Here is a 25,969-nt window from a genome sequence, read left to right on the forward strand (position 1 = left end):
CAGCAGAACCGAGAGACAATGTGCCTTCCCATCCAGCCCACCCTGTACTTTCTAGATCACACAAAGAGCATTTTTTGAGCAGCGTTAGGACTTTATTTACTCCAGGCAATGGCACGGTTCTTTCCAGCCCAAAGAACACCACATCAATGGGAGCTTTGATGAAGCCTGCAATTGAGGCCTGGTAATTCAGATGTGAGTTATTAAACAAGCACAATACCAATCTCATATTATGATGATGATAACGTGGTACCTTTTCCTTCCTTCTGACATCTCTTTCTTTGTACAATACATTTTCTGCTCTCGCTTGTAGCTGGGCAAGGATTGCCCCTTGCTGATGGATGCTGCATGATCTCTCTGACCCTTACTTCATTTCCTCTTTTGAAACCACAAGTTTTTCCTTTCTTTGTGCAAGGGCTCCATGGACTCCACTCACTTGCTTCACAGTGCACTGCAATAAACATAGGATAAGCTGAGCCTGGCCAATACCTTTTTGTACACACAATGCATATGGTACATTAATTTTATTCTGCATCAGCCAAAAGGTGGCAAAAACTAATGGAAATAATCAGGATTTACAGCAGTGAATTGACAGAAATTGAATAGCTGAGGATATAATGCACAAAATAATGTCAAACAATTATGCCAGTAACTATTTTGTACTCTCTTTTTTGTAATTCCATTAGTGAAATGGGACACGACCACCACAATTGGTCTCAATAAAATCAGTCACTGGGGCTTGTTCTGAGGTTGCTTTGGTTTTGTGGAGGTCTAAACCCCTGTAGCTTCAGTGGAATTAAACTTTGGTCCTGCCTGTGTGAAAGGAGGATGAAGTCATGAGCTCAGGCTGCTACATCTGGTCTCAAAGGCATTAAATTTGGAAATCAATAGAATTATAAAGGACCAACAGATATCAAAAGGTACTACATTAAGAATCAAAGATTTTTGGTGATCTGCTGCTTAGGATTCAGCTTGAATAGTGAAAGAGATGTCATCTGTAGCATATACAAGCTGTAAGCAAGCAAAGCAGAGGACAGTTTGTGTCTGGGTGGGTGCAAGCTTTTCAGAAAAGTGTGGGTTACAGTTTCTAAACCACGGTGATCTGAATGTGCATTCACACTGTTGGCAACAAAAAGGTGTGCAGCTGGACACTTGTCCAAACAGTGTAGACAAAAGTGGGAGTAACCTTGGAAGCTTAACAACATGCTCTTAATAACTTCTTTAGTGCCACCTCTTCAGCATCCTTCTCTTGATAAAAGGCAGTAAATGTTTATATTTACTTCATGTTCATGTGCATGCTTAACACTATAAACCACAGCTGAAGAGGGAAAGACTTGCAGCCCCTGTAGAAGGAGGAACTTGAAAGTCAACATTTTTCCAGCTCCAGAATTTACTTCCAAATTTTTCAAAACTAAAAATATACTAGATCTCAGGCAATCTCTGAGCCTTCCTTCAGTGAATTGTCATGTGAGTCATTTTGGTTTTAATATTACATCAGAACTCCTGTTAAAATAATTGGCCTTCGTGGGCACAAATAGGTTCTGTTTTTTCTCCATAGCTTTAAATGGCTTTTCCTAGTTGACTCTGACTTGTTATAGCAGCTAATTCTACCGCATGTGGAAACAGCCATCAAGAAACAAAAATAATCCTTTGAATTTCTTTCAAAGATGAAGGTCTTTGCTTGAAAGTAAAACTGTAAAAACCATTTATACCACCTGAACTAGCATGTATTTGAGACAGAAAATGCCAAACTACTGTATATTATTTTTATTCCTGCATTACTTCCCCTCCAAAACATGTGAGGCCAGGAAGAGCTATGTGCATAATACTGTAGGGGAGGAGATTTCCATTATGGCCAGACTGCGCCTAAGTGCTCCCTGGTTGCTGCTGTCCAGAGTTACCCGTTCCACTGCAGTTCTCAGCCCTCAGCCACCCCAATTTACAGCCGCTATAGTAAAATAAGCTAAACCTTGCCACAGCTTCAGCATGCCCATGGCAGGGGATGTCAGCTGCAGCAGCCCAGAGGCAAACAGATAACTTGTTTTGCTTTAGCTGGAGGGGTGGCAGAGGGATGGAGCAGCCTCTTAGGTGCTGTGACCTCCAAAAATGCTGTGGTGTGCATAATCAGAGCTTGTGAGTCAGAGGCTGGACAGATACAAAAGCAGCCAGTGAGTCACAGCACCAGTGTTGCCGATCTCATTCCTTCAGTGGCAGTGCCACACTATTGGATGGTGTATTTTGATCCTCAGTTTCTGGAGTCAGGTGGTTATGCACATACCATTTGGGGATTTGAGAGGGTGTTTTTTGGGTGTGCTCTCATGCTTTATTTTCTAGACTTCACCTTTGTGAAGGTAAGCTTCAAAATGTTGGTGCATGCATGCTTTGAAGGCTCAGGTAGTAGAAGGGAACTAAAGCAAAGCAGTTAGTATTTTAATCTTTCAACTACATGTGGGGTCTGGCTCTGGATTTTTGAACTTTTGATGTTAGCAGTGCTACAATACACTGCAGCAGAGCAAGTAAGAGCTGGATGTTAGTGTACCTCAAGGCAGACCAAACAGGCTGCATTTCCTGAGGCAGAATCACCCTTTGCATCAAGGCTGTGTTTGTAGGGCACAACCAAGCTTGTGCCTCTTGTGAAATGGCATATTTGGGAAATACCTTGAGTTTGTTGTGCTGGAGAATGCATCTTGTGATGCAGAATGTTTCAATTTGAACTTGCACTTCCCTGGTGGTATAACTGGTCTTGCAACTCATGGCCTCCTTAGATCCCACACCCCCTGTGAGGAAACAATGGGGAACAGAGCAGGACTGGACTTACCAATGCTAGCGCACTCCATCGTGTGATTATTTGCTTCCAGCCCATCAGGGCACTTTTCAAGGCACTTTCCACTGTATAAGTAAAACCCACTTTTACACTTTGTGCAGAAGTTTCTGGTGAAGCAGGTTTCACAGTCAGCTTTACATTCTGAAACACAAACATTAAACAACGTTTTTGCTCTTTGCCATAAAATGCCATGGGCTCTCCCACATATACCAGAATCACACAATTCTAACAATATTAAACAATCATGAGAGGAAGCAAATTATATTTAGATCTTCTTTTAAGCCTGTACATATAGTGAGGCCAGCCACAAATGACCTTAGCATAAGTGAGGAGTTAATAAGGATGGCCTGATGCTGAACAGCTTCACACTGCTTCTCTTCTATGCAAACAGAAGACAGAGCACAGCACATCAGAATAACAATATACGGCTTCTGCCCTACACTGACACAGGATAGATACTAAGCCCACAGGGCACAAGTACTGGGCCAGTTCCACACTATCTATCTCCATTTACGCAAGAGAAATAAAAATATGCCACAATTTAGAATCTGCTAAAAGCTGTTTTGCATCAACAACTTTTTCTTTTATTAAACGACTCCCTGACATTCAGTCAGATGTCCTGTAGTATTTCATGTATTCTCTATATGACTATCCAAATTTGTGTTAGTGGTAATATTCCCAGTTCTCAGATGTTTTTAAATAAAAACTTGCGTATGGCACAGCTCATGTCTGATATGGAAGGCCACACACTGCTAAAAAGTGAGCAAATACTTTACAGTGTCAAGTTACTCTGTAAGACTTTACTCTGGGGTCCATTCATTAAATAACTTTTATTACCAGGTAAAAACTGGGAGAGTTGCTTGGCCATCACTCTTATGTTTTTATATCACCTGTGGGATTAAAAACAGTGAATTTAACAACAGAAAGAGGAATGGGGAGGACATTGCGATCTTTTCCAGTTCATTTTTGGTTCAAAATATGTAAGTAGGGTCAAAATGTTGCCTGAGCACTAAAGAATAGAGTTGGTTCATCTGTCTCCCTGCCTGGAGTCAACACTAATTGGTAACTTCCCCTCAATCAGGCTGAAACCTGGCCAGCTGAAACCTGGCCAGTTGCTACAGACATTTAGAGGACTACACTGTGTGTGAGACAATCTATAAAGAGACCAGGGCAAACTGCATCTCCCAAGAATGGCACCTGCCATCTTCTTGTTGCAGGGGCAGGTGGGAAAGGGGCATTGGGTTAAATGGCTCCAGACACTGAGATTCAGCACCCCTTGGCCCCTGTTCAGAGCTGCTGCAGATTCCTCTTGCTGCCAGAGGATGTTGCCTGGCACCCAATGGCACTTCTCTTTTGCATGGGGATATAGAGGGTCATAGGAGCTGGGAACCCTGAGCTGTTCTGTGATCTTTCACCTTAACTTCTTGCTCAGGTTCATATTTACTGCACTACTGTAAGAGAACTGAACAAAAAAAGAGACAGCCTGTCCATCTGCTTCTCTGTTGACTTGACTCCTAAGAGGACACAGCGTTCAAGAGAGAACAAACAAATCCATGTGCTCCCTTTTCCCCAGCACTTACTTGCACACTTATTAATGTCAGGATACCGTGTCCCATAGTATCCGCTTGGACATGAGGAAAGACATACTCCGATCTGTTTCATGCCAATCCTCTCCAGAACAAAAAAGAGCCTGGGCTTACATGACAGGCATCCGTTGTAGTCAGAACATGTAGCACACCCTCCTTGGCAACCCTGGCTCACGTTAGGATGCACTGAGAAGACAAGCAATAAAACAAAAAAATAAATGTAAGGTGAGAGAAGAAGATATTAGACAAAACCATGAAGTAACAGTTCCTCTGTACTTGGAAGGGTGGACTGTCCACCTCTCTGACAGTTCTTCAGCATTGCTTCATTTTTTCTTGTATCCCTTCTGTCCTGACATTTCATTTCAGCAATTATTTAATCTGCATGAAGTGAAAAGCTCAGCTGATGTGCTCCCATCTTGCAGAAATAGCTAACAGAAAATTATGTTTGAAATTGATTTTATGGAACAGCAGCATTCTAGAGAATAGTTATTTTTCTTTTAGTTATGTTCAGTGGCTTTTCTGCCTTCTATGCAGTTGGCACGGCAGATAAATACATGTTCACTTATCTTTGCTTTAACTAGCTGGATGATTAAAAATCAATCTAGTGTATAATTTCCTTCATATGCCTTTGTTTGAGTTCTGCTGTGCAGGAATATGCCCTTGTAAGATCTGATGCTAATTTACCTTTATAAGAAGACACAGGAGAGCCATCCTTCTCGCCCTCCTTCTTTCCCTGGAATGTTCTCTCTGGCGTGTTTTTAATCTCTAACAATTACAACCTGATGTTCAGACTTAACTGTGGCATTTACCCTCTCCCAGTCCTAGCATGGAGCATAGGTAGGATTATATTTGCCTTTCAATTGAATTGTTCCAATTCTTCAAACAAGGAAAGGAAAACTTATTGCACTCATTGCTTTAGACTGTTCAGCTCTTCTTTAGGGGCTTGAGGGTAGCAGAAAAGAGGATGCTAGTGCTGACTATCTTTTCAGTAGCAGACATTAATCAGTGTTTTACTTTTCAGTGGTAGAGAATAATGTTTTTCATCTTCCTGTACTTTAGAAGTTTTTAATTCCTCCTTGATTGCACTCTTAAATAGGAGTTGGACCTGCAAAATAATTAAGCATCATATATCTCCAGACCCTGCATCCCCCTTTTATATTGCCTTGTCTTGCATGAGAAACCCAGGCATTTTTCTAAGTGTAAGTTTTCATCTCTCAACTTGAGACATTGGGTTATATTTCATATGTAAGAAAAATTCCATCCTCATTTACATTTGTAAATCCTATTTGTAAATACTGTTGGATTCCTGTTCTGCCTTCTCCTCAGGCCAGTGATAATTTTATAAATATGGACATGCCATACTTTGATTGCCTATTTTAGTGGTTTGATTTTATTTTATCTGCAGAAACTGCTAAATAGCTTGCATCCACAATGAACTTGCTTTTGTCAGCTCCCTTCTTGGATCCCTTGGAGGCAGACCAGAAGCACATACAAATCTATGGGTTACAGGTTGAAAGCCACCACTCCATGCTAGCTCAGGGGGGTTTTCCTAGTGGCGGGGAAGTTCAGGAGTACCTCTGTACTTTGTTCACTTACAGTTTTGGCAAAAAATAAATGGCACATGAATGGGAAAAGAGCTCCTCTATGCACTGAGGCTTCGATGAGCATATCAAAACCAGTCCTGCAGTCTGAGAAACCTCAAAGGGAGTTAAAGTTCACTTTTCCTCTTTCATTAATAGAATGAGGAATGAGGGTTATTTCTCTCAGTAGGGCTGAACACGTAGGAGAAGGACAAGCTTTGGCCCTGCTGTGGGCAAACAATTTCAGTGAGAACATAAGAACCCAGTCCTCTGTACCCCCTGAGGTATTCACTTTGTAGAACAACCTGGAGGAAAGCGTTGGACCACCAGGACAAGCCACTACTATGAGAATAAACAGCATTCTGCATAGTGAGAAGCTGCAATCTCAATTCAGCTGTCAGACTTCCTTTCACTAGACTCTCAAAATACTGGGTGCTCAAGAAGTATAGCTCCTTTTTTTTCTGAAAAGATTCCAAGGATACAGAGTATATTGATTTTTAAATTAAGAGCCTAAAATTTGGCTTTGTTTTTAAAGTTAAGTAAATGAAAATGTCCTTGTCTCTCTGTCCCTGGTCTTGTGGCTCTTGTATAAAGCTACTTTCAAAGGCAGAGAGAGTAACGTGATCTAAGAAGCTGACATTATTTAAAAACTATCCATGACTTTCCTTCATTAAGTCTGACAGGGGGAAGAAAAAGCAGCTGAGGTACAAAATATTTGTCATCAAAGCTGCTATATAAAATATGGATGATCACTTTTGACAGGAAACATATTATGTGTGAGCACCTGTGACACGTCATTATGAATAGGTTCTCTTGACAGAGAAAACATTATGTGCAACTGCTCTAAGGTCAAGCTGTGTGTGTGAGCCCTTGAGACAGGCAGTACTTTATTGCCAAAAGATGATAATTCTTTATAGCTAAGATCCATTACATGGCCAATTTCCATCTCCCCTTTAATTCCAGAAGTTAAAATAAAGTTAAAATAAAATGTACTCCTAGCCATTTTCACAATTTCTGCCTCCTTTCATGCATGCCATATACAACTCATACAAATAACCCAATAAAAAATGAAAGCCTGTATTTCCAAATGGAGTAGCATAATATTAATACTACAGAGCAAGAAATAAGTTAGAATATGTAAGTCAAGCTCCATTTAAGGCTGATTTCATGCCATGTTATAACTCAATGTGTGAAGCAAAACAAATTCCATAGAACAAAAGCCTCATTGAAAATTCCGACTTAACATTTTAAATTAAGAAGGACATTTTTTTCTATTAAAAGCTGTTAAAGGGATTTATTTTTTTTAATTATCTCCTATTGTGCCTGACATTTCTTTAAGCCCTGTCTCTGTGTAATAAAACTTTCTTTGTACTTGCTCTGAATGCTAGGTAGACCCTTGTTCTGGCTCAGGGAAGAAACAAAGCAGGGGCAGCTGAGGGCTCCAGAAATTGGTACTGTTTGGAAGCACAGTACTGGGCTTTGTCATTGAACTGAGAGAAAATAAATGATGGAGGAAAAATATTGTGTCTAAAACATGAGAGAACATGTTTAAAACAAGGCATCTCCAAGCTCCAGCTGAAGATCTCATTCTTATTACCTCTCAGCTCCTCACTGTCCAGTTCAGTGCAGGCTCTTGCCTGATCCCTGCAATGCAGAGGCTGGTCCCTCCCCTACTGCAGAGGCAGGGTTGAGTTGAAGGGATTCCAGAAGTAAATGGGGCGCACTCAGGCTCTGAAACATCTTTCTGCTACAGGGATGGAATTTATCAGTGCTGGGTACAGAACAGGCACTTCCTCCGTCATTGCAGCAAGGTGTTAGTGCCTGCAGATCTCAAGCACTTTAGTGACTGCAGACCATAGCCACAAGGAAGCAAAGAAAAGTTTTACTGCTTTTTTCCCCCATATCAGACACTGAGCTCACTGAGTTTGAGTAAGTGATGTGCTGCAACAAGCTGGGAACATAAACCCCATTTGGTGAAATCTGGCCGTGGTACACCTGATGTAAGCTTCAAATTTTTATCTTTAGGTTAACAGCAAAAATGGGTAAGTAATGTATGTGCACTTTAAGAAACGCTTTGAAGTCTACAGGTGAAAAAAGCACTAGGAGAATGCAGGCCACTCTTGTTAGCCCCAAGTTCCAGATGTGGTAAGAGGGACAAAAAGAGGTCCAGCCCCTCACAGAGGGGCAGGCATTGTGGCCTCCTCAGTCAGGCACTGGCTGCAGAACCAGGAGGTCTGAGCATTAGCATTGCAAACAGATCCAAGAAATGCTCTCACTTGTAACCACTTGGGCTTTTATGCCACCTCCTCTATTATAAAGACAAATGAAATGTAAAGAATTTTCCCCAACCCTTAGAACTCACTTTGATGAGGATGAAGTATTCTATTCATGGGCTGTCAGGAGCAATGTCTGCCCTTTTGTATTCAAATGCTCCTTTGAAGTCCTAGACTCTCAAGGTTGGAAAACAGAGCACAGTAATGGGCAAAGTAAGTGGTGGGACCACAGAGACCCACAGACAAGTTCTTCCCCATTTCCTACACAAGCATCAGCCAAGCCTGCTAACTCATCAGGTACAAAAGTATGTATGTGCACGCTTGTGGCTGGTGTTAGGTCCAGAATCCGTCCCTCCATTTTTTTTTTAATAAAATCTAAATACTGGAGATCAGAGAAGACACTAAGTTAATCTTGAGCTATTCTCTTCCCCTGCCTGGCTTTAAGCCCTTTTCTGGAGGCCTTTTTTTGTGCAAACTGTTTGTCCAGATATTAGTTTTAAGCCTCATTAGCAAATGAAATCACTGGGGATTTTCCTTTCTCATAATATTTTCCAAAGCCCTGCTCTGGAAACAATGAGTTGTGGTCTCTGTTAAAAATAGCAAGTTAAGGACAAGGAGCTGAATTGGAATCTGAACTTTCAATGACAAAGCGATAGGAGATTTTGACTGCATGCAGCAAATAAATTCTAAAAACTTTGCAATGACATTTTTTCAGCAGTTTTACTTCATATATAGATCAAATTTATGGGATGAAAAATGAAAATAAGAAAATGCAGGAGGAATCCAGGTGGGTATATGTTCTGAAAGCCAGGGGAAAAGCTCAGGGTAGAAGTATATTCTTTGCCCATTTGCTGCAGCTGAGGCGCACTGTCTCATCACCAATCTTCAGTGACAAGGTGTCCATTTAGAGGCTCGCTCTTGAAATGGATGTGCTGGACAAACAAAATTAATCCCTGCCAGAGCTGCTGCTACTCCTGGTTTCCTGGCCTTGTGCACTCTCACAGGAAATGTACTCACAGCAGAGCTGCTCTGGAATTCAGCCTCCCTGTTTGGGCTGCCCCTCGCCGTGAGTCCCAGGCCTTGCATTGGCTTTGCACACCAAGAGGCACCAAGTGGGCACTAGCCCTTGTGGTGGAGAGGATTTGGGATGGGATATCCCATGGGCTTTCATGTCACTTGATCACTCTGTGCATTCACTGTTCATTTCTCTCTCTCTTGACTAGTGTGAACCAGCTGCCTGTGGCAGTGGCCTGAAAACAATACTTCATTTAAAGCAGAGCTACTCTTCATCACGCAGACCATCCTTTAAGCAAATGCAAGCAACATTTGGCAGTGAGCTCTTCTAATGAGAAAGTCATTAAAGAATTCAGTTTACAAACCACAGTGTATTTCCTCAGACTCTTTCTTGGACAGTGTTTCTCTGTGTGGAAATGGGTTAGAAGTGGAATGGACAATGGTGGGGAAAATCCACTGAACCAACACGTAGGCAACATGCAGTGAGGAGCAAAGAGAAAGCCCAGAAGTAAAGGGGCAGCACTGGGAGAGTGAGTACAAATTAGACTGACAAGTTTGCATTATCAGTGCTAGATATATTGTCAGCCTGGGCCAAGATGAAAACTGAGCTTAATCTTTCAGGCTAATCTCTGCTTGATTGCTCAGCCTTAAAGCACCCACAGGGAAGCAAGGGACTTGATGTGTCAGGATGGGGCAGCAGCTGGGCTCTGTGAGGAAGATAGACCCATACACAGCAACTACTACACTGGATTGGCCATAAGTTTTCTGGGATGCAACTGAACTAGTGGTGATAGCTGAGGTATGTGGCCTATCCATCCATCCTCCCCTGTATCTACAGGAGTCTGAGGCAGCCTTGAAAGGAGAGGCAGCTGCAAAAGGAACAAATAGGAAAAATGAGTCTAAAAGTAAACTGTTAAAGGCTTCATGTCTTCTGTTTCTCTTTGTGATTTGAGCTTCACAAATACTTTAAGATTTCTTTCTAATAAGGTGGTAGCTCCTCCAGAGATTTGCCTGACTTCACTTTTATTTCAGAGCATTTCTGCATTCTAGGGTACAAAAGACAGAACAAAGAAGATCCTTAAATTTCCTCCTGTGTTTTGAAGGAAAATGATCCCATAAGGACTTAAAACAAAATTTGTTCAAACATCTGCCTGGCTTGACAGAATATTTTCCTCCTCAAGAGGCACTTCCCATCTGACGGAAAACAAACCAACCTATTTTGTTCACCAAGTGTCAACAGTTCTAAAGAGCAACAGAAACATGAGTATGGGCTGTCCCAGTCTCAGGGAGTATCTGTAACTCTTCTGTAGTGGTGTCTACAAGAAAGGAGGCCCTCAGCCCAGATGGCCAAGATCTCACCAGGGAATGCCTCATCATTATTAAACACGTCTGGCAAAGTGATCCTGAAAATTAAGTATACTGGCTGCCAGAACACATTTGTCCTGAATTTGGTTAGAAAGAGCATCAACAGGCTGAAAAATCTCACCAGGGGTGCAAAGTTTTATGCAGTCTCCTAGCATCTTCAGCACAACAGAAATCAGCCACAGCAACCACAAATGGCTCCTTGTCATTCCAGAGAGTTTTGTAAATAAACTGAAAAATTCTTTTCATGGACAGAGAAGGGAAATTGACTTTTTTTTCCCACATACCATGGAGCACCACCAAAATTCAGGGATCCAGGAAGTTTAACCAGTGTAAGAATCAAAGAGGATCCCTGAGGTAAGTTGCCTTAAGCACCCCAATAGTGATGTTAAAGGTAAGACCAGGTAACACAATACATTTTCACATCAAGTCCTAAATTTAAAGTCAGCTGTAGTTGTTTCTAAATACACAGCCTTCAAGACTCTACATCATTAATCTTCTCTAAAAGTGGAAAACTGAATTACAATAGTTGCATAAACTTATAGTTGTATAACCAATGTGTCAGGACACTTGTCAGACTCAGCTACTTGCAAATAAAGCATCTGTGCTGAGATGAAAAAAGGCATGAGTTTTGGAAAGAGATTATATTTGATGCATATATATTTAGACAGTATTTTAATACTTTAATCCTGCAAGATGCTGTCATGAAGATCCCCAGTTGATTTTACACTGGTCATATGCATACAGAACTCTTGAAAGCAAAGTTGTCAATGTCACTGTGACTCCCATGACTCCCCTGTCTCTTCCCTACAAGAGATGCATATTTCTATCAAGTAAAAAGGATACATCTGTATACTGCACATGCTTATTCTTTGAAACATGCAGTCTTTCTGCTTGATGCTAACCTTCAATCTATCATTTATGTGTTTCTAAAAAAGCTTGTTGGTGCTCAGGTTCTCCTGATGGCAGCAGAGCAAGCCCCACTGTTTGCTTCTCCTATTTTGTTCCTTCAGCATACTGGAGACTTTTATTGTTGCATATTACACAGATGCTCGTGTATTTCCAAGCTGTATAAGGATCACTCAGCTCATACTGTCAACATTACACAACTACAGTAGCATTTGCAAGTTTCTCGTTTCCCACAGGGTCTTTTGAGACCAGAGTTTTTCTCTCAAAGTTTTGTTTCAGAAACCACAGAAAGAACAGCAGGATGTAACAGATTTTACTTTCCGTGCTGGGGACTAGGGAGAAGGGTTTAGACAGCAAAAGCCTGTAATCCCATGTCAAAGCTATGATTTTCTACTACTGTATTTACAGCGTTAAAAAATTAATAAGCCCGACATCAAGCCAGGCCACTGCCTTGGCGTTGCTCAGATGTGCCTTTGGTCAATTACTTAATATCCTCTCAATTTTGTGTATTTTCGTAAGTGGAACTGATCAAATGTTTGTACTGAATAAAATTATTTTTTGTGTGTAACAATTAAATTCATACCATACTGAAGCTAACTAAAAGCCCCAAAGTATGTTGCTTGCAGGGAAACTGTTCTGGACTGATGCCTGCAAACATTGAAGTGGAACCTGTCTCTTTACATTTAAGTCTTGCATCAAGATTTGAGCACAGAGTATAGATAGTAAGGAGTTTTACAGTGCTGGAAGATGCCTAAAAATTGGCTTCTATAATTTTTAACAAGAGGAAAATCTTATCTGAAATTTTCATAAAGGAAAGAGTAAATTTTCCAGGCTGACAGGACCGTGCATCTGTCAGTGGCAAAAAATACTGTCCAAAATTCTGTCCAAAATTCCAAGTTTAAATTAACAATTAAAATATTTGATTCAGCGACAGGTTCTCTGCTGTAGTGCTGTGTAGTGATGCATATGCTATCAGCACTCAGCAAATGATGAGCCAACTATTTTCACCTTTCCCTCATGGCTGTGGGACCGATGCCATGAACAGTATGGTATGAAAATGAATTCAACTCTGATGGAAAACAGACAAGAAGCTTAATCACCATTCAGCTTGGACTCACTGAAGGAAGTCCTGGCCCACCAAAGTCAACAGAAAAGCTCCTGCAAAGAGATGGGTGAGGATTGCGCTAATTTGTTAATTAACTTTAGGGTACTCCGTGGTTTGGAGTAGTTATCTGATTTTTAGAGGGCATGGTGATTGGATGGCCTGTTTTGACTGGAATTAAGTAGTTGGACAGGAGAGATTTAAGTAGGCATCTGATTCCTGAGAAACTGACTCAGTTCAACAGCTCCCCATGCCTGGCTCTCCTTGTGAAGTAACTATGAATGGCACGTAGTTAGGGCATGTTTCATCACCCCTTCTGCGCACTGCCCTCCCTTTGAAGTCTGAGCCTTCCCCTCCCAGCCAGCTTCACTGCCTCACACGCTGACCCACATGAAAGAAATTAAGTGCTCACACCAAGCATCATTCACTTCTCTAAAACCGTAATACGTCTAACATCATTGCAGTGATACACAGCAGGCAATTTACAGTCAAGCTAAAGCCGTGATAGCAAGTATTTGAGCTGAATTATTGGGGTGATGATGATGAAATCAAGGCTATTGTCCATTTTGTGCTTAAGCAGGAATGCAGTTCATTTTTTATGTGGTGATGTACCACTGCTACTCCAAGGATTTGTGCACAAATCAGCTAAGCTGATTGCAAGAGAAAATGAATTAAAATGAATTATAATTTCTTGTTTGGTTTTGGTTTAGTTTTTGTTTTTTTTTTAATGTAACATCTGTAAAAGTACGTTCTTTATCCCAAAACCAATTAACAGTATAATGCTGACACATCAAACTTTCCAGATAGTTAAATTAATTGAAAACTTATGCGCAGGCTGTCTTTGAAAATAGGAGCTGTAAACTGCACAGGGTTGTTGGTGGCTGTTGCAGCCAGTGGTTGCACAGACTGGGTGAGCTTTATGCAGCCACGCAGGTAAATGCCAAGCAGTGCCATTACAACCTCAGTGGTCTGTAAATCAATTGATCACACCTTTCCCTCTAAAAAGCTAGTTTGCCTCCAGCAGTCCTATTGAGTGTGGTAGTGACACAAAGAGGTCTGTGCAGAGGCTAAAATGCCCTGTTGTCCCATTGCTGCCACCTCCAATGTAGAAGACAACCGTCGCAGCTGCTAGGTCGATGAGAAAAGGTCCCATGTATCCACCTTTGCCCATGCTTTTCCTGCTAAGAGGTACCCCATTGCCACCACCTCCCTCGCAACCTAAGGCTGAAAGCTGCCAGGGTTCTCCAGCCTCTTGAGGATGCACTGGAAGGGATGTGCAGTATGTTCTGCATCGGTTAGAGAACATCAGTATGTTCTCTAACTGCACTCTCTCTATATATCTATATATATAGATATATAGAATACGCTATATATCTATATAGAGAACATCAGTATGTTCTCTAACTGCACTGTCTCTATATATTTTTCTCTATGTATCCTGCACCTCAGTAATTTTCCATTGCTACTGTTACAAAGCCATCAAACTTAACATTACTTAAAGCTACTTCTAAAGATTTCTATATCCCATCTTGTAATTTTGTGCCCCCCCCTTGTCTCAGCAGCAACCAGGAAATCACTTTAATCAATTAAAAGTCTCTGTGAATATTTTGTTCTGCTGCAATGACAGTCCATAAAGATTGCACCTATAGTGGACGATGAGAACGCTATTTCACAAGGATTTTCAAAAGTGGGATTCATGCAAAATTGCCATAAAATGCAAAAATTTATATAATAATCCACAAAAGATTAAAGATAATCCATTTCAGTTGTGGGAAATATTTCTATTTTTAGAGACTGATGTGTTCTAATAGATGTTTTTTCTGCCAGTAATTCTCTGAGTGGCTTTAATTTGAAATAATAATAGTAACAACATAAAGTTGATAAGGAATGGGAAGATACAGAATTTCAATTTAAAAGAAAAAGGAAATAGTAAAGTAAAAAAAAATAAAATAAACTGAGGCCACCTATTGACAATACTAGGTAAAGAAAAACAAAGTTATATGATTATTTATAAACCAAAGAATTAAATATCTAGGAAATTTAAGATTAGTCTTATGAGTGTAATTAAATATTTTATAGTAAGAACTGTAAAGTCAAAGGTTTTGAAGCCACTCTAGTGTTTTTCTGAAACAGAAAAAAGAAAAGAATAAAAAGCCTTATATGCCCTAAAATCTGCTTAACCTAAACATTTAATGGTTAATCTATGCATTATAACTTGTAGGGATGAGTGGGTTTTATTTGTTTGATATATTATTTGATGTTGCTGATGCACATCCAAAGGGATATCTGACACTTTTTAGGCACAAGTGAACAAGTGGTCTTAAAAATGCACTTTTGCTAAAGTATTTCACCAGTAACAATGGTAGGAGTCACTTAATTTAGGCTGGATTACAGGAGCATCCACAGGGAACATGCTTAACATAGAACATAGAAGTACAAATTTGTGAGACAATTTTTCTTACCCAACCTGTTGCACAACAAAATTATCTATTTGCTGTTTTGTGTTTTTTCAGGTGTTGGATGCCTTTGCCAGCTTGCAAAATACCCTTGGCACCTTACAACAGTGCTCCATTGAAGAATTTTTCGTATAATTACAGCAGTGAGGAAGAGGGAACTGTTTAATTCTGTTTTGTCATGCTGTAAAATAATTAAGCTGATGCAGAATAAATGATAGAAATAGAACCCATTGCTGCAAATAAAACTGTGTACTCTAAGTTATACCAATAATTAGCTAGGCTTCGGTGAAAACCAAACATCCTCTAGATATTAGAAAAACATGAAATCACAGCAGTTACTTTTAAAGCACCCAATATGATGAATATTTGGCAGCTCAACTGGTGGCTAGTGGCTTGCGGCATCACATTGGGCTGCCATGAGACAGGGCTTGGATCTGAGATGACCGCAACAACACCACTCCAAATGCTGGGCTGCTGCAGCAAAAATTGTGATAAAAAATGACACAAGCAGATGCCAGAATAGAATAAGTGAAAGGAAAGGTTGAACTGTGCCCTAGTATGAAAACAACCCTCTTAAATGACTCCTTGACCTCATGTAGCTGTGTGAAGCAAGTGAAGCAATTTGCTCCCCAGGAGAGGTAGCAGTTCCCCACAAGTAAATGCCTCTGGTGATGGGAAGTGAAATTGTACCTGAGGATTCTGTCCTAGGGCAGAGTGATGGACCCAGTTATCAACCTATAATCCGTGGACCACTAGAGGTCTGCATCATGTCAGAAATAAGGAAAAATTATTGTGATGGTAACAATTCCCCATCCCCAAAGCAAGCATACAAATAGTCCAGTGCAGATAAAAAAGAAACAAAGAGCGTGGAAGAAAATAAAAGCAATAGGTGAACTTTCAACATCTAGTTACTTTGTCTTTCCCTATATTCAAAACCCTCCTAGAAGCACCACTATGTGCTTTTGGAGAAAGCCAGGACTTGAAGGCTGGTGAAGTTGCCTGCTTATACTCTTCTAGCATTGAAAAGTTAGAAGTATTAGCATCCATACCTTCAAACCCAGGACCTCCAGAGACAACTAATCTGCTTAATTCCTATGTACATAACCTGATTTTCAGAGTGCCTGTGGAAGATGCAGATGGTTAGAGGTCTGAAAATACTATTTATTCAGTAATCCAATCAAAGGATTGCTGCTTCACTTCTAGAGCCAAACGTGAAAGTTTTGGCCTTGTCATCTTTGGGCTTCAATTTCTTCATCTGCAAAGGAGAAATTATACCTATCTCTTTGGAGTGTTGAAGTGTTTAATTCATGGATGTTTATAATATGTCCTCAGCTTTGGGTGAAATTCCTGGCTTCTTTTCACATTCAAGCCTTCATGTGTGATTCTGTTCCTGGAACCGCATTAAACTGTGCTTTATACAAATTCTCTCATATACCTCAGATTGTTATGAACACAACTACTGAGCCATGGGTGCAAGTGTGGTAACAATTTATTGTAGTCACTCACACAACATTTCCATGTACAGATTTCAAAGGCTGACTGAGACAAGTTGAGAAGCCAGTTCTTTTAACTTTCTGATTTCTGCTCTGGGACTGAAGAGATTAGATTATTGGAAAACATGTTATTAGCACTGGCTTGTGGCCAAAGGGTCTGCTATGCATTCTGCAAGGGGTGCTGTACTTGCTGTAAATTAAGGAAAAGAGCTGGGTAAGTTACTCCAGTGAGGAATGTTCCCTTTGGGAATTGTCCACAGCAAACGAGAGCTGTGGTTGGTGAGCAAAGAGCAACAGGGAGAAGAAAAATAACAAAAAAGGTCAGAAATTTCAGGGGAATAAAAGGCCCTTTTTCTCCTCTATACTGAGCACCAAGTTAACAAGCTTTAATGTTTGTTGATCTCTTTTTACACTCCTTTCTGCATACCCAGACCCAATTGAAAAAAAAACAAAACCCCACAAACAATTATTGTGTAAGCCCATTAAATTCCTCCCTATCCAAAAAAACACATCAGCATATGGTTATCTTCACACATGTGTTGCAGACCCCTTGACTTCAATTAGACTTAAATACCTGATTAAAATTAAGGACACATTCTTGAATAGAGGCTCTTGTGCTTGGAGCAGACATGTATCTTCCTGAAGTAGGCAAAAGCATAACTCGTAACATACGAACTTTGTAAATAGTGCCTTGGACTTCTTAGCTGTTAACTAATTTAAAGCTTGAACTGTTTTTCATTTTCAAACTTCTGAATATTTGTAGGAAATTTTGCAGTGAAGAAAATAAAGTATCAAATATTTTCAACATAATTACTATGTTTTCAAGGTGTTCCAGAGAGCAAAACCATTATTTTTTTTTTCCTTTTTAAAAAAGATTAAAAAAAATTATATAAATTCTTCCCTAATTCTGCAGAGAAAGGTATAGCTGTGTGAATTTAAAAGGCTTATGAAAGTCTTCTGGTACTACTTTAATGTATTAACTTTTTAAAGTTAATATTAATGAATTTTCTATCACTACCATTATATCTGTGAATAAGATTCCTACAGTGCCTGGAGTTAGCAGACCTGTTTCTTTGTGTTTCAGCAGGAGACCAACATAGATTATAATTTCATTATTTTTTAATATAAAGATTTTCAACGTTGAGATTATTAAATATTTTTTTAAGGGGCTACTAAACTATATCCTGATAGAAAGGAAAAGACATTGCTTTGATTTCAGTAAGAATCAAACTGGTGTCTATAAAAGGAGACACTCAAAGCCCATTCATTAATCTCAAAAGTATCTTTTTTAGCTTAAATCTTCTGTTTACTATATAATACTTTCCATACCAACATCATATATAACACTCCATATGGAAAAAAGCCAGTACAACAAAGGTGTTCTCACAGAACATTCAAAGGAGGTGTTCAAAGGGAAGCCAAGTGAAAAAGAGGCCAAATTATCAGGGAAAATGATTACAAGGTTTTTCACAGATGTGAAAAAGAGAATAAATGTTATTATTGCAAACTGTATTGTAATTTCCTTAAAAAAAAAAAAAAAAAAGAAACAAGTCAAAAACCAAAACAAAACCCAAGAACATGATATAATTATCTATCAACAGCAGCAGCAACAATAGGGCTCCAAAAATATTTGCAGTTCTGTAGGGCTTTTCACCTTGTGGTCTTAAAGGCACTTTATAGTAATCAAGCAAGATAAAGATCCATGATGTAAGTAAATGCTTTAGGGGTCATATTACCTTCCTCTTAGGTAACTGCAGCAGCTCTTTAACAGCACATGCTTGGAGAAGTGAAATGCACCCCCTATTTCACAGCTGCTATAACTAGTCTGAACTGAGACATTTGGGGAACCTCTACTGCTGATATTACGGCTTTTACCAGCAAACCCAGCTTGATTGCTATCAGATTTATTCTGCTTTTTATTGCAAGGAGGAGGTGCAACCATCCCAATGCCCATGCTGAAGCAATAGTTCATACTAGGGATTCAGAAGGGTCATTGCATCACCTTGCTGCTGTTTTCCTCCTCTGAAAATCTCTAAACTCTGCAGTGTCTTGATGCTTCACAATACCTGAGAGCTGCTGGTGGCAGGTGGGGCACAGCCATGAGGGAAAGTGGTACTGGGATGTCTTCACGGTCTTTGCTTCCATCAGGAGCACAGTTGCTTAGTCGCAACATAGAACAGTACTGTGGTAAACCCTCCTCCAATTCTTTTGTTATGACTTTATAAGCAAAGAGCACCTTCATGAAAGTTTAATACCAGAAGAGTTCCTGGCCTTGAACAGGGCTGAGATGGGATATATTAAAGCCTCAGTCGTGCCTGTTCTTAGAGCTGAAAAAGCATAGTGAAAACTGCATATAGCTTAGTGAAGAGTTTTCTCCAAAAACAGTATTGACTGAGGGATACTTTGCAGCAGCACCTCTTTCTCTAGGTGGAAAAAAAGTGAGTATGTAATTATTACCCCTAAAATATATGGTGCTATAAAGCTATTTGCTACTGGAAGTCAAGGTACAATGGATCAGTGGTTGGAAATGTGCGTCAGCAAGTCCCAAATGCATTATCCAAGACAGATTTCAGAAAGCCTTGATAGTTAAATCATTGCAACGGTTTAAGGGGAGCAGTACAACCTCAGTCACATGCATGTATGCTTCAAAGAAGGGGTCAGGCATCATTCTAAAAGCATGCTGTAGTTTAACCATAAATATTGTGACAGAGAAAGGAACCATTGAGTGCGTCTTACGGTTTTTGCTATGCACCTTCAAACACCCCTCACTGCTGTACCCCTGGCTATGGCCTGCACATGCAGCTGTTTGTTCGCATTTTGCCTTAAGATAGCATTAGCAATATCATCGTTTTCTTACTCACAGTGAGTTGTATTATGCTCATCAATCTGATTCTGATGACATAAGAAAAGTGAATGAAATAATTGTGTATAAAAGCAAATAAAAACGCCATATTTTTAATATAGGGTGATGAACCAGTATTTTCTTTGAGATTTGAGAACTACTTGCTTCACGGGAGTTTTCAGAAATAAAATAAACTTCAGTTTCCTTAAAACAAACTCCACATTGTAGCCTTATGAACAAAATTGGATTTTTATGTCTCATAAGGTTTCAATGCAGCATATCTGCTGGATGAGGCATCAGAGTAAGCAAACAGATGGTAGGAGACTTGTTGATTTTACCATGATATATTTGTGCAGGATAAAGATGAGGAGAATCTCAAGAAAGTATCCTTTTGATTTCACATAATTTCCTCTTGCTGTGTCTTAGCCACTTGTCTAATGCATTTTTAGCATTCATACGAAATCACTGGCAAAACCAAAATAAAATGAACAGTACCTTTTAGTTTTTTAAAGCCTAAATATATATCCAAAATTCTTCAACCATATGGTCTCTTCCTCAGTTTGTTTATTCCTTATATCAGAGAAAAGTAAGAAAGCACTAGTAAATTAGTATTTCAAAGAGGATGTAAAGATGATGGAATGTTTTTTCCTAGAAAAAAAAATGGAAATGCAGTGATGGAATACTCCTTCTCTGTCACAAAGTAGAAGGAATAACAAGTGATGTTATTCACTGCTCTTTCTTGAACTACAGCATATATTCCACTTTGTTTCTTCAAACCACCATCTTGGAGGAGTGTTTAAGGTGCTGTCTTACACAGAACATTACCTTAAACAGCATATTCTCTCAGCCAGTATGGCTGTGAAGAAAAGAAAAAAATACCTTTATTTTTGTGGCCTCTTTTTTTACACTTTTCTTTCATCCCCTTGCACTGTGGCTCCTGTTCTGAAATAGTAAAGCTGGATTTCCCCCCACTGACCCTGGGGTATGCGTTCACGTCTGGGGTAAGTGGCTGTAAAATACTTCTATTCTCAATCAGCAGTTTCACACTCCAAGTGCGTGTGCTTATGCTGTAACCAACCATACAGCAATTGAGTAGCAAATTTTGAGAAACAGTTGTTTTCGTCATTATCATTACATTGTAAGATAAATGCGAATAACTGCCTGTTGTGGTTTAACCCCAGCCAGACAGCTTGTCCACTCACTCCCCCTCAGCTTTCCATAGCCTCACGCAGACGGAGGCGAGGGCGAGGGCCAGGACGGTGAGGAGCAGCCGGACAGCCAGGTACCAGTCCACGGCCACGTCCGTCCCGCCCTGCAGCTGGAGCCCACCCCTATTACAAGTCATTGCCATAAAGTACAGTGAGACAGGAACTTTAGCCCAAGCCCCACACTTGATAAACACTAACACAGCAAATACCAGCTCTAAGTAAGTTACAACACAAATCACTACTGCTACCACCAATAATAATAATGATAAAGGAAATAACAAGGGAAGAGAATACAACACCTCACCACCAGCTGACCGATAACTCGCCTCCCCAGCCCGACCAAGCACCGACCGATACCTCCTCCAAACCTGCAGTCCACTCTGCCCTTCCAGGTAACTCCCAGTTACCTCCTGGGCATGACGTGCTGTAGTATGGAATACCTCTTTGGTCAGTTTGAGTCAGGTGTCCTGTCTTTGCTTCCTCCCAGCTTCCCTCCTCCCTGGCAGAGCATGAGGCTCACAAAGTCCTTGGCCAAACCAAAACATCATTTTTATCAGCTCTGTTCCCAGCCCGAAAAGTCAAAACACAGCACTGCACCAGCTACCAAGAAAGAGAAAAATGACTGCTACTGCTGAACCCAGGACACTGCCTGACTTCCGGAAGCTCCCAATCACCATACATCCTACCGGACAGTCATCATCCTTGGCACTGTCAAGAAGCTCAGGATGGCTCCCTCACTTCACTCCTGCTGGCTACTGGCTGTAAAGGTGGAAATGTGGAAGCAGCTGGAAGCCTATAAACAAGTTCAGAAAGACTAAGGCCTAAAGAAGACTTCATGGCTTTGTGTCTCCTGCTTTTGGACATGAACATTGTGTGATGCAAGGCCAGACCCAGCCTGTAGCAGTCGTTCTCTTGTAGATGGCTACTGACTTCAGACAAACATCAGAGCTGACCCCTTCATCAGTGGTACTTCAAAAAAGCACTGTGCCCAGTGGAGTCATGCACTGTCACTTCGAGTCGATCTCGTGCTTAGGAAGGGCTACTAACACATGTTGTTTCATTTGTGTTGGGTACTAGTTGACCATGCAGAGGGAAAACTGGAGCAGGAGGTATCCTCTTTACTCTTGATACCAGCTCAATATCTGACCTAGGGAGGAGGCTGTTAATAGCTTCTTTTGCCACCTCCCTTTCTGTTTAACTTGCTGAGGCCTACTTCAGGTGCTCACAATAATTCTCTTCTCCTTTTCTTTCACTGGTAAACTTGCAACACCAAATTTCACTTTAACAAGTTTCATCCTTCACTGCTGTGACACTGAAGCCAGCAACTCCGTAAGCTATCAAGATCAGTGATGGGAGTAACCAACAAATCAGCATATTCCTGTTCTGCAGCTCCTGGCCAGCTCTCCCAGTTGCCCAGCTTGCTTTTATTTGTTTCTTCAGTAAAGGTCTAAACTCACATACAGAAAATTGTGACTCTAAGTTTGAAAAGTCATATGTGGCTGTGAAACTGAACACAGGTAACTCCTAGAGACTATCCAGACATTTTCTGGAAGGTAGGGGGACAGAAAAGGAGGAGGCTGCCAGCTTCAAAAATTAGATATGATACTAAGAGGTCTGCCTTATATGCATTATTTCTGAGTAGCAGACATCACCACCTTAGGAAAGCATCACAAATAGCCTGGATAAGCCCCAGGCCTTTTTTCTTGCAGGACCTAACTAGCGCAAGGTAGACACTGGAGCCAAGTCTTCTGATCCATTTTTTACCCCTTCTGTATTGGAACTCTACTCACTACAAGCTGACAATAAATAATGTAATTAGAATGAAAAAAAAAAAAAGTAAGAATCAGTATCACCCACCTTTGTTGGGATAGAAAATTCTGCTATGGTATGCACATGCATAGGCATGTACCTGCTATTCACTGTGTTCCTAGAATATCACATATTGTTTCAGCAGAGAAAATGGTTAGCATGTAGATGCATTTATACATCTTCACTCATTTCAGTTTGCTGTAAATGCAGCCCTTTTTATTCTTAAAACTATCTCCACTCAAAAGTGACTACTGTCAGCATTACTTATTAAGTATCTCATTGTCAGCCTCAGCACAGCATTTGTGTTCATCCCTTCTCAGCTAGTAATATTACACTGTGTAGTGGAACATTTAAGACAGTGCATAATCAGGATAATTTCACAATACAATAAAAGTTACAAATTCCACCAGAGCAGAGCTTGGTTTTGGTTTGGTATGGGTTTTTTGGTGTTTTTTGGTTTGTTTGTTTCTTTTCGGGGGGGGGGCGGGGGGAGGGGCTTGGGGGAGAGGGTTAGGAGAGGCAAATCAGAGAAAGGCAGATGTCCGAACTGGGAAATGAGTACTTTCACAGCCTGATACACATCATTTAGAATACATTGGTCAGGGATAGCGGACTCTACCCATTGCTGTCTACAGGATTTGCAAGCATGGTGCACACATTACAGAATGCTGTCTCCGCACTGATTATTTATAATGATAACACACTGATGCTCAAATTACACTGCGTTCTGGCTGCTGCCTTCTATCTTGCCCTTTCCTACGAGCAGCCTAGAGGTAGGACTTTCATAGGCATTTGTAAAGTGCCTATTGCTGCAAACGTTAACAAGAACTATCACTTAGGAGCAGTTACTTACACTTTGTTTAATCTCTAATGGATTCTTCTAAATATTTACAGTAGAACAGTTGTCAGACCAAATGTTAGAAATTACTGGCAACTTCCCAGCAGCCAAAAAGGAAAGAGAAAAAAGAGAAAAGGGAAGAGGAGGGGAGAGGAGGGGAGAGGAGTGCACTCATTGCATTCTTCTGTGGGATTTTAGTAAATCAGGGTCTGCAACTTGGTGGTACTGAGTAAAGATAGTCCAGAGAATTGTACACGCACCAGCCTCAAGCTGTGCTTCAGCCACATAAAACTGCCTGTATTCTCTCTTATCTTGAGGGAAGTCACTGTTTGCTTTGCAGAGCCTGAAGTAAATCAACTGCCTGAAAGGCCAGCGGCTGCTGCAAGAGTTGGAGAAGCTCTAAACTTTGGGGGTGTCAGTAGGACCCAGTGCTCTTTGCTGTTGGTTGCATTGTGCCTTGCAATTGTACAGTCTCTTGGCTGTTAGATCTGGAGCCTGCAGTATTCCCCTGTTGTTATGGCTCCCCAGCACAGGCTGATTGCAGGCATACAGGCTGTAAAAAAAAAAAAAACAACAATGAAAAATAAAGCTAACCCTGTGAGGCTGAAATCAAACCTTTGGTGGGTTTAATCTCCACAGCCTCTTAAATTGCCTTGGCTCTGATGTGCAAGATGTGTGTGAAGGAGGAACAAGAAGATGGGCAGCAGCGAGGGCCTGTGCCTTCTGAGGGGGTCCCACGTGCCAGCAGCAGCTGGCTGGCACATCACTAGCAGGCTATCCAGCTGTGCCCAACAGCTGGGGTCCAGGCAGGCAGGAGGAGGGGAGGGCAGCTGCATCACTGCTTTACAGCTGGCATAAGTGCTGGCACATGGGAGGGGGACCTGAGACAGGAGGCACTTGTGCGACTCGTCCTCTCCCACTGTGACACAGCAGGTCTGTACTTACACAAAAAGGTTTCAAGGATTGTTGTCTTGCTTTGGAAAAATTTCCATCAATTTGAAAATGAGAGCTTTGCCTGAATAAGGATCTGTGACTTCAATCAGACATAGAAATTTTCTGTAGTATTTGCTATTGCAAGGGCCTGTCCTAGTTTTGAGATGTGTGTGTGTGTGCATGTGTGTGTGAATGTGTATGTGTATGAATGCATGTGCGAGAGGGAGAGAAATCTCACTGCCTAAAACTGTTCTGCCAAGATAAACTTTGGAGCATTTTATAAATTAACTCTGCTCTATGTGTTTATTTTTCTTTTGGAGATTCTAAAAGGAGACTGTTCAACTCATCTTATTAGGGGCAGCATATTTTTTAAAGAGAAAAATAAGTTCCTACTCTGCACTGGAAAGTATTTGCTATTTTCAGCTAAAGTATTCTTTCCTTCTGACCTGGCATATTAGATAAGATTTATATTTCTGACCTGACGTTAGGTAGTTAAGATTTATTCTTCTATATTAACTTTACTGAGCTTGCAAGCTATTCATTTGCAGCATAGGGAATATATTTATAGCAGAAGCAAAGAAAGTTCACTGCAAAGTACTAAAATATGTTATTAGGAGTGTCCCATAAGCTGATGAAAATTGTGAATACCCTTGCAGCTGGCTCCCTTCTGGCTCTCTTTTCTTTCTTTGTTATTTCAACTTTAAAACTTGAATTTGAAGTCAGTTTCAATGGTGAATAACTTAAAAGAGTCCAGATGATTCTAATATATCTGCATATATATACGAAAGTATATGCTGTGCTTGAGAGGTGCAGGCAAGGGGATAACAAGTGACTTGAATTCTCTCCGTGTTATGCTGGCAGTGACCCAGACATAAGTAACACTGGACCTTGCTCTCCTGCCAGTATAAATCAGGAGGATCTCCACTGAGGTTTAGAGCTGGTGTGTGAGTGAGAGCTGATTCAGATCTAGAGCTTTCCTACATCCAAAGGTGTGGGCCCAGGCAATCTGTTAATGTCCAATTGACTTAAAGAGGGGAACCGCAGACTATGAGGGAAACTTGGAAGCACTTCAAGCCTCTATAGACAGAAAGTTGGAAAATTAAAGTCCTCCTATTGAAATCAGTGACAAAACCTCCCATTAACTTCAATAGGAACAGAATCAGGCCGTAGAAATGGGCAGAAGCCAAAGAACTGGATGGCTCAATAAATAGGTAATAGGAGCTGATGACTTTCACTAATAAATCACCAACACAAACCTGGCTGTGCTTGGTTTAGACTCAAAATTGCTTTCATCTGATGTTTGTTTGAAACGGTGCACATTTTAAAACCTTCAAGAAGAACTGGCAGTCATGATAGCTGTCTCAGCAAGAGGCCGATGGCTGGACAGGGTGTGATATCTCCTCATACATGTATGTCCCCACATACATCATCAGAGCGAGTCGTTCTTAAAGAGAAGCAATAAGCACTGGCCTGCCTACAGAAAGAGCAATGGTTGGGCTCTGTTGTTAACCAGAGGTTTTCTATTTCAGAAACTGTCAGGCTAACTCTGTAAATCCACTTAGACTGAATATACTGGGGGAAGGGGTTATGGCTCCGCAGCAAGCCAAGAGGAGGAGTAGATATTTCCACTGTAGATGTTATTCAACTGCTGTCATAAGAGAGAACAGAGATGTGCAGAGCGTTGAGGAATTAAATGTGTTGGAGAAAGGGCTTGGCATAGGGAAACTTAGGACCATCAGGCAT

At 40.7% G+C, this 25,969-nt stretch overlaps 1 protein-coding gene across 2 annotated transcripts in view; it reads right to left on the minus strand.

Annotated features, from left to right (window-relative positions):
• The window catches only part of RSPO3 (R-spondin 3), a 61,192-nt gene that overhangs the window by 22,458 nt on the left and 12,765 nt on the right, over positions 1 to 25,969 (minus strand). The window contains exons 1-4 of one of the 2 annotated variants that reach the window (XM_061378151.1): positions 8,350 to 8,406; positions 4,402 to 4,593; positions 2,816 to 2,962; positions 251 to 448 (exon numbers count right to left, since the gene is read on the minus strand). In XM_061378151.1, the coding sequence (XP_061234135.1) occupies positions 251 to 448; positions 2,816 to 2,962; positions 4,402 to 4,593; positions 8,350 to 8,377 (565 nt within the window). In that variant the 5' untranslated portion in view covers positions 8,378 to 8,406. Of the gene's footprint in view, positions 1 to 250; positions 449 to 2,815; positions 2,963 to 4,401; positions 4,594 to 8,349; positions 8,407 to 25,969 lie in introns of those variants that run through there. The other variant, XM_061378150.1, reaches the window with a different exon arrangement.

This window comes from Neopsephotus bourkii, unplaced genomic scaffold (assembly GCF_033783945.1).
Source record: "Neopsephotus bourkii isolate Nb327-2 ecotype Australia unplaced genomic scaffold, CSIRO-AGI_Nbou_v1 NB_1765, whole genome shotgun sequence".
In the NCBI taxonomy this organism is placed as follows: Eukaryota; Metazoa; Chordata; class Aves; order Psittaciformes; family Psittacidae; genus Neopsephotus; species Neopsephotus bourkii.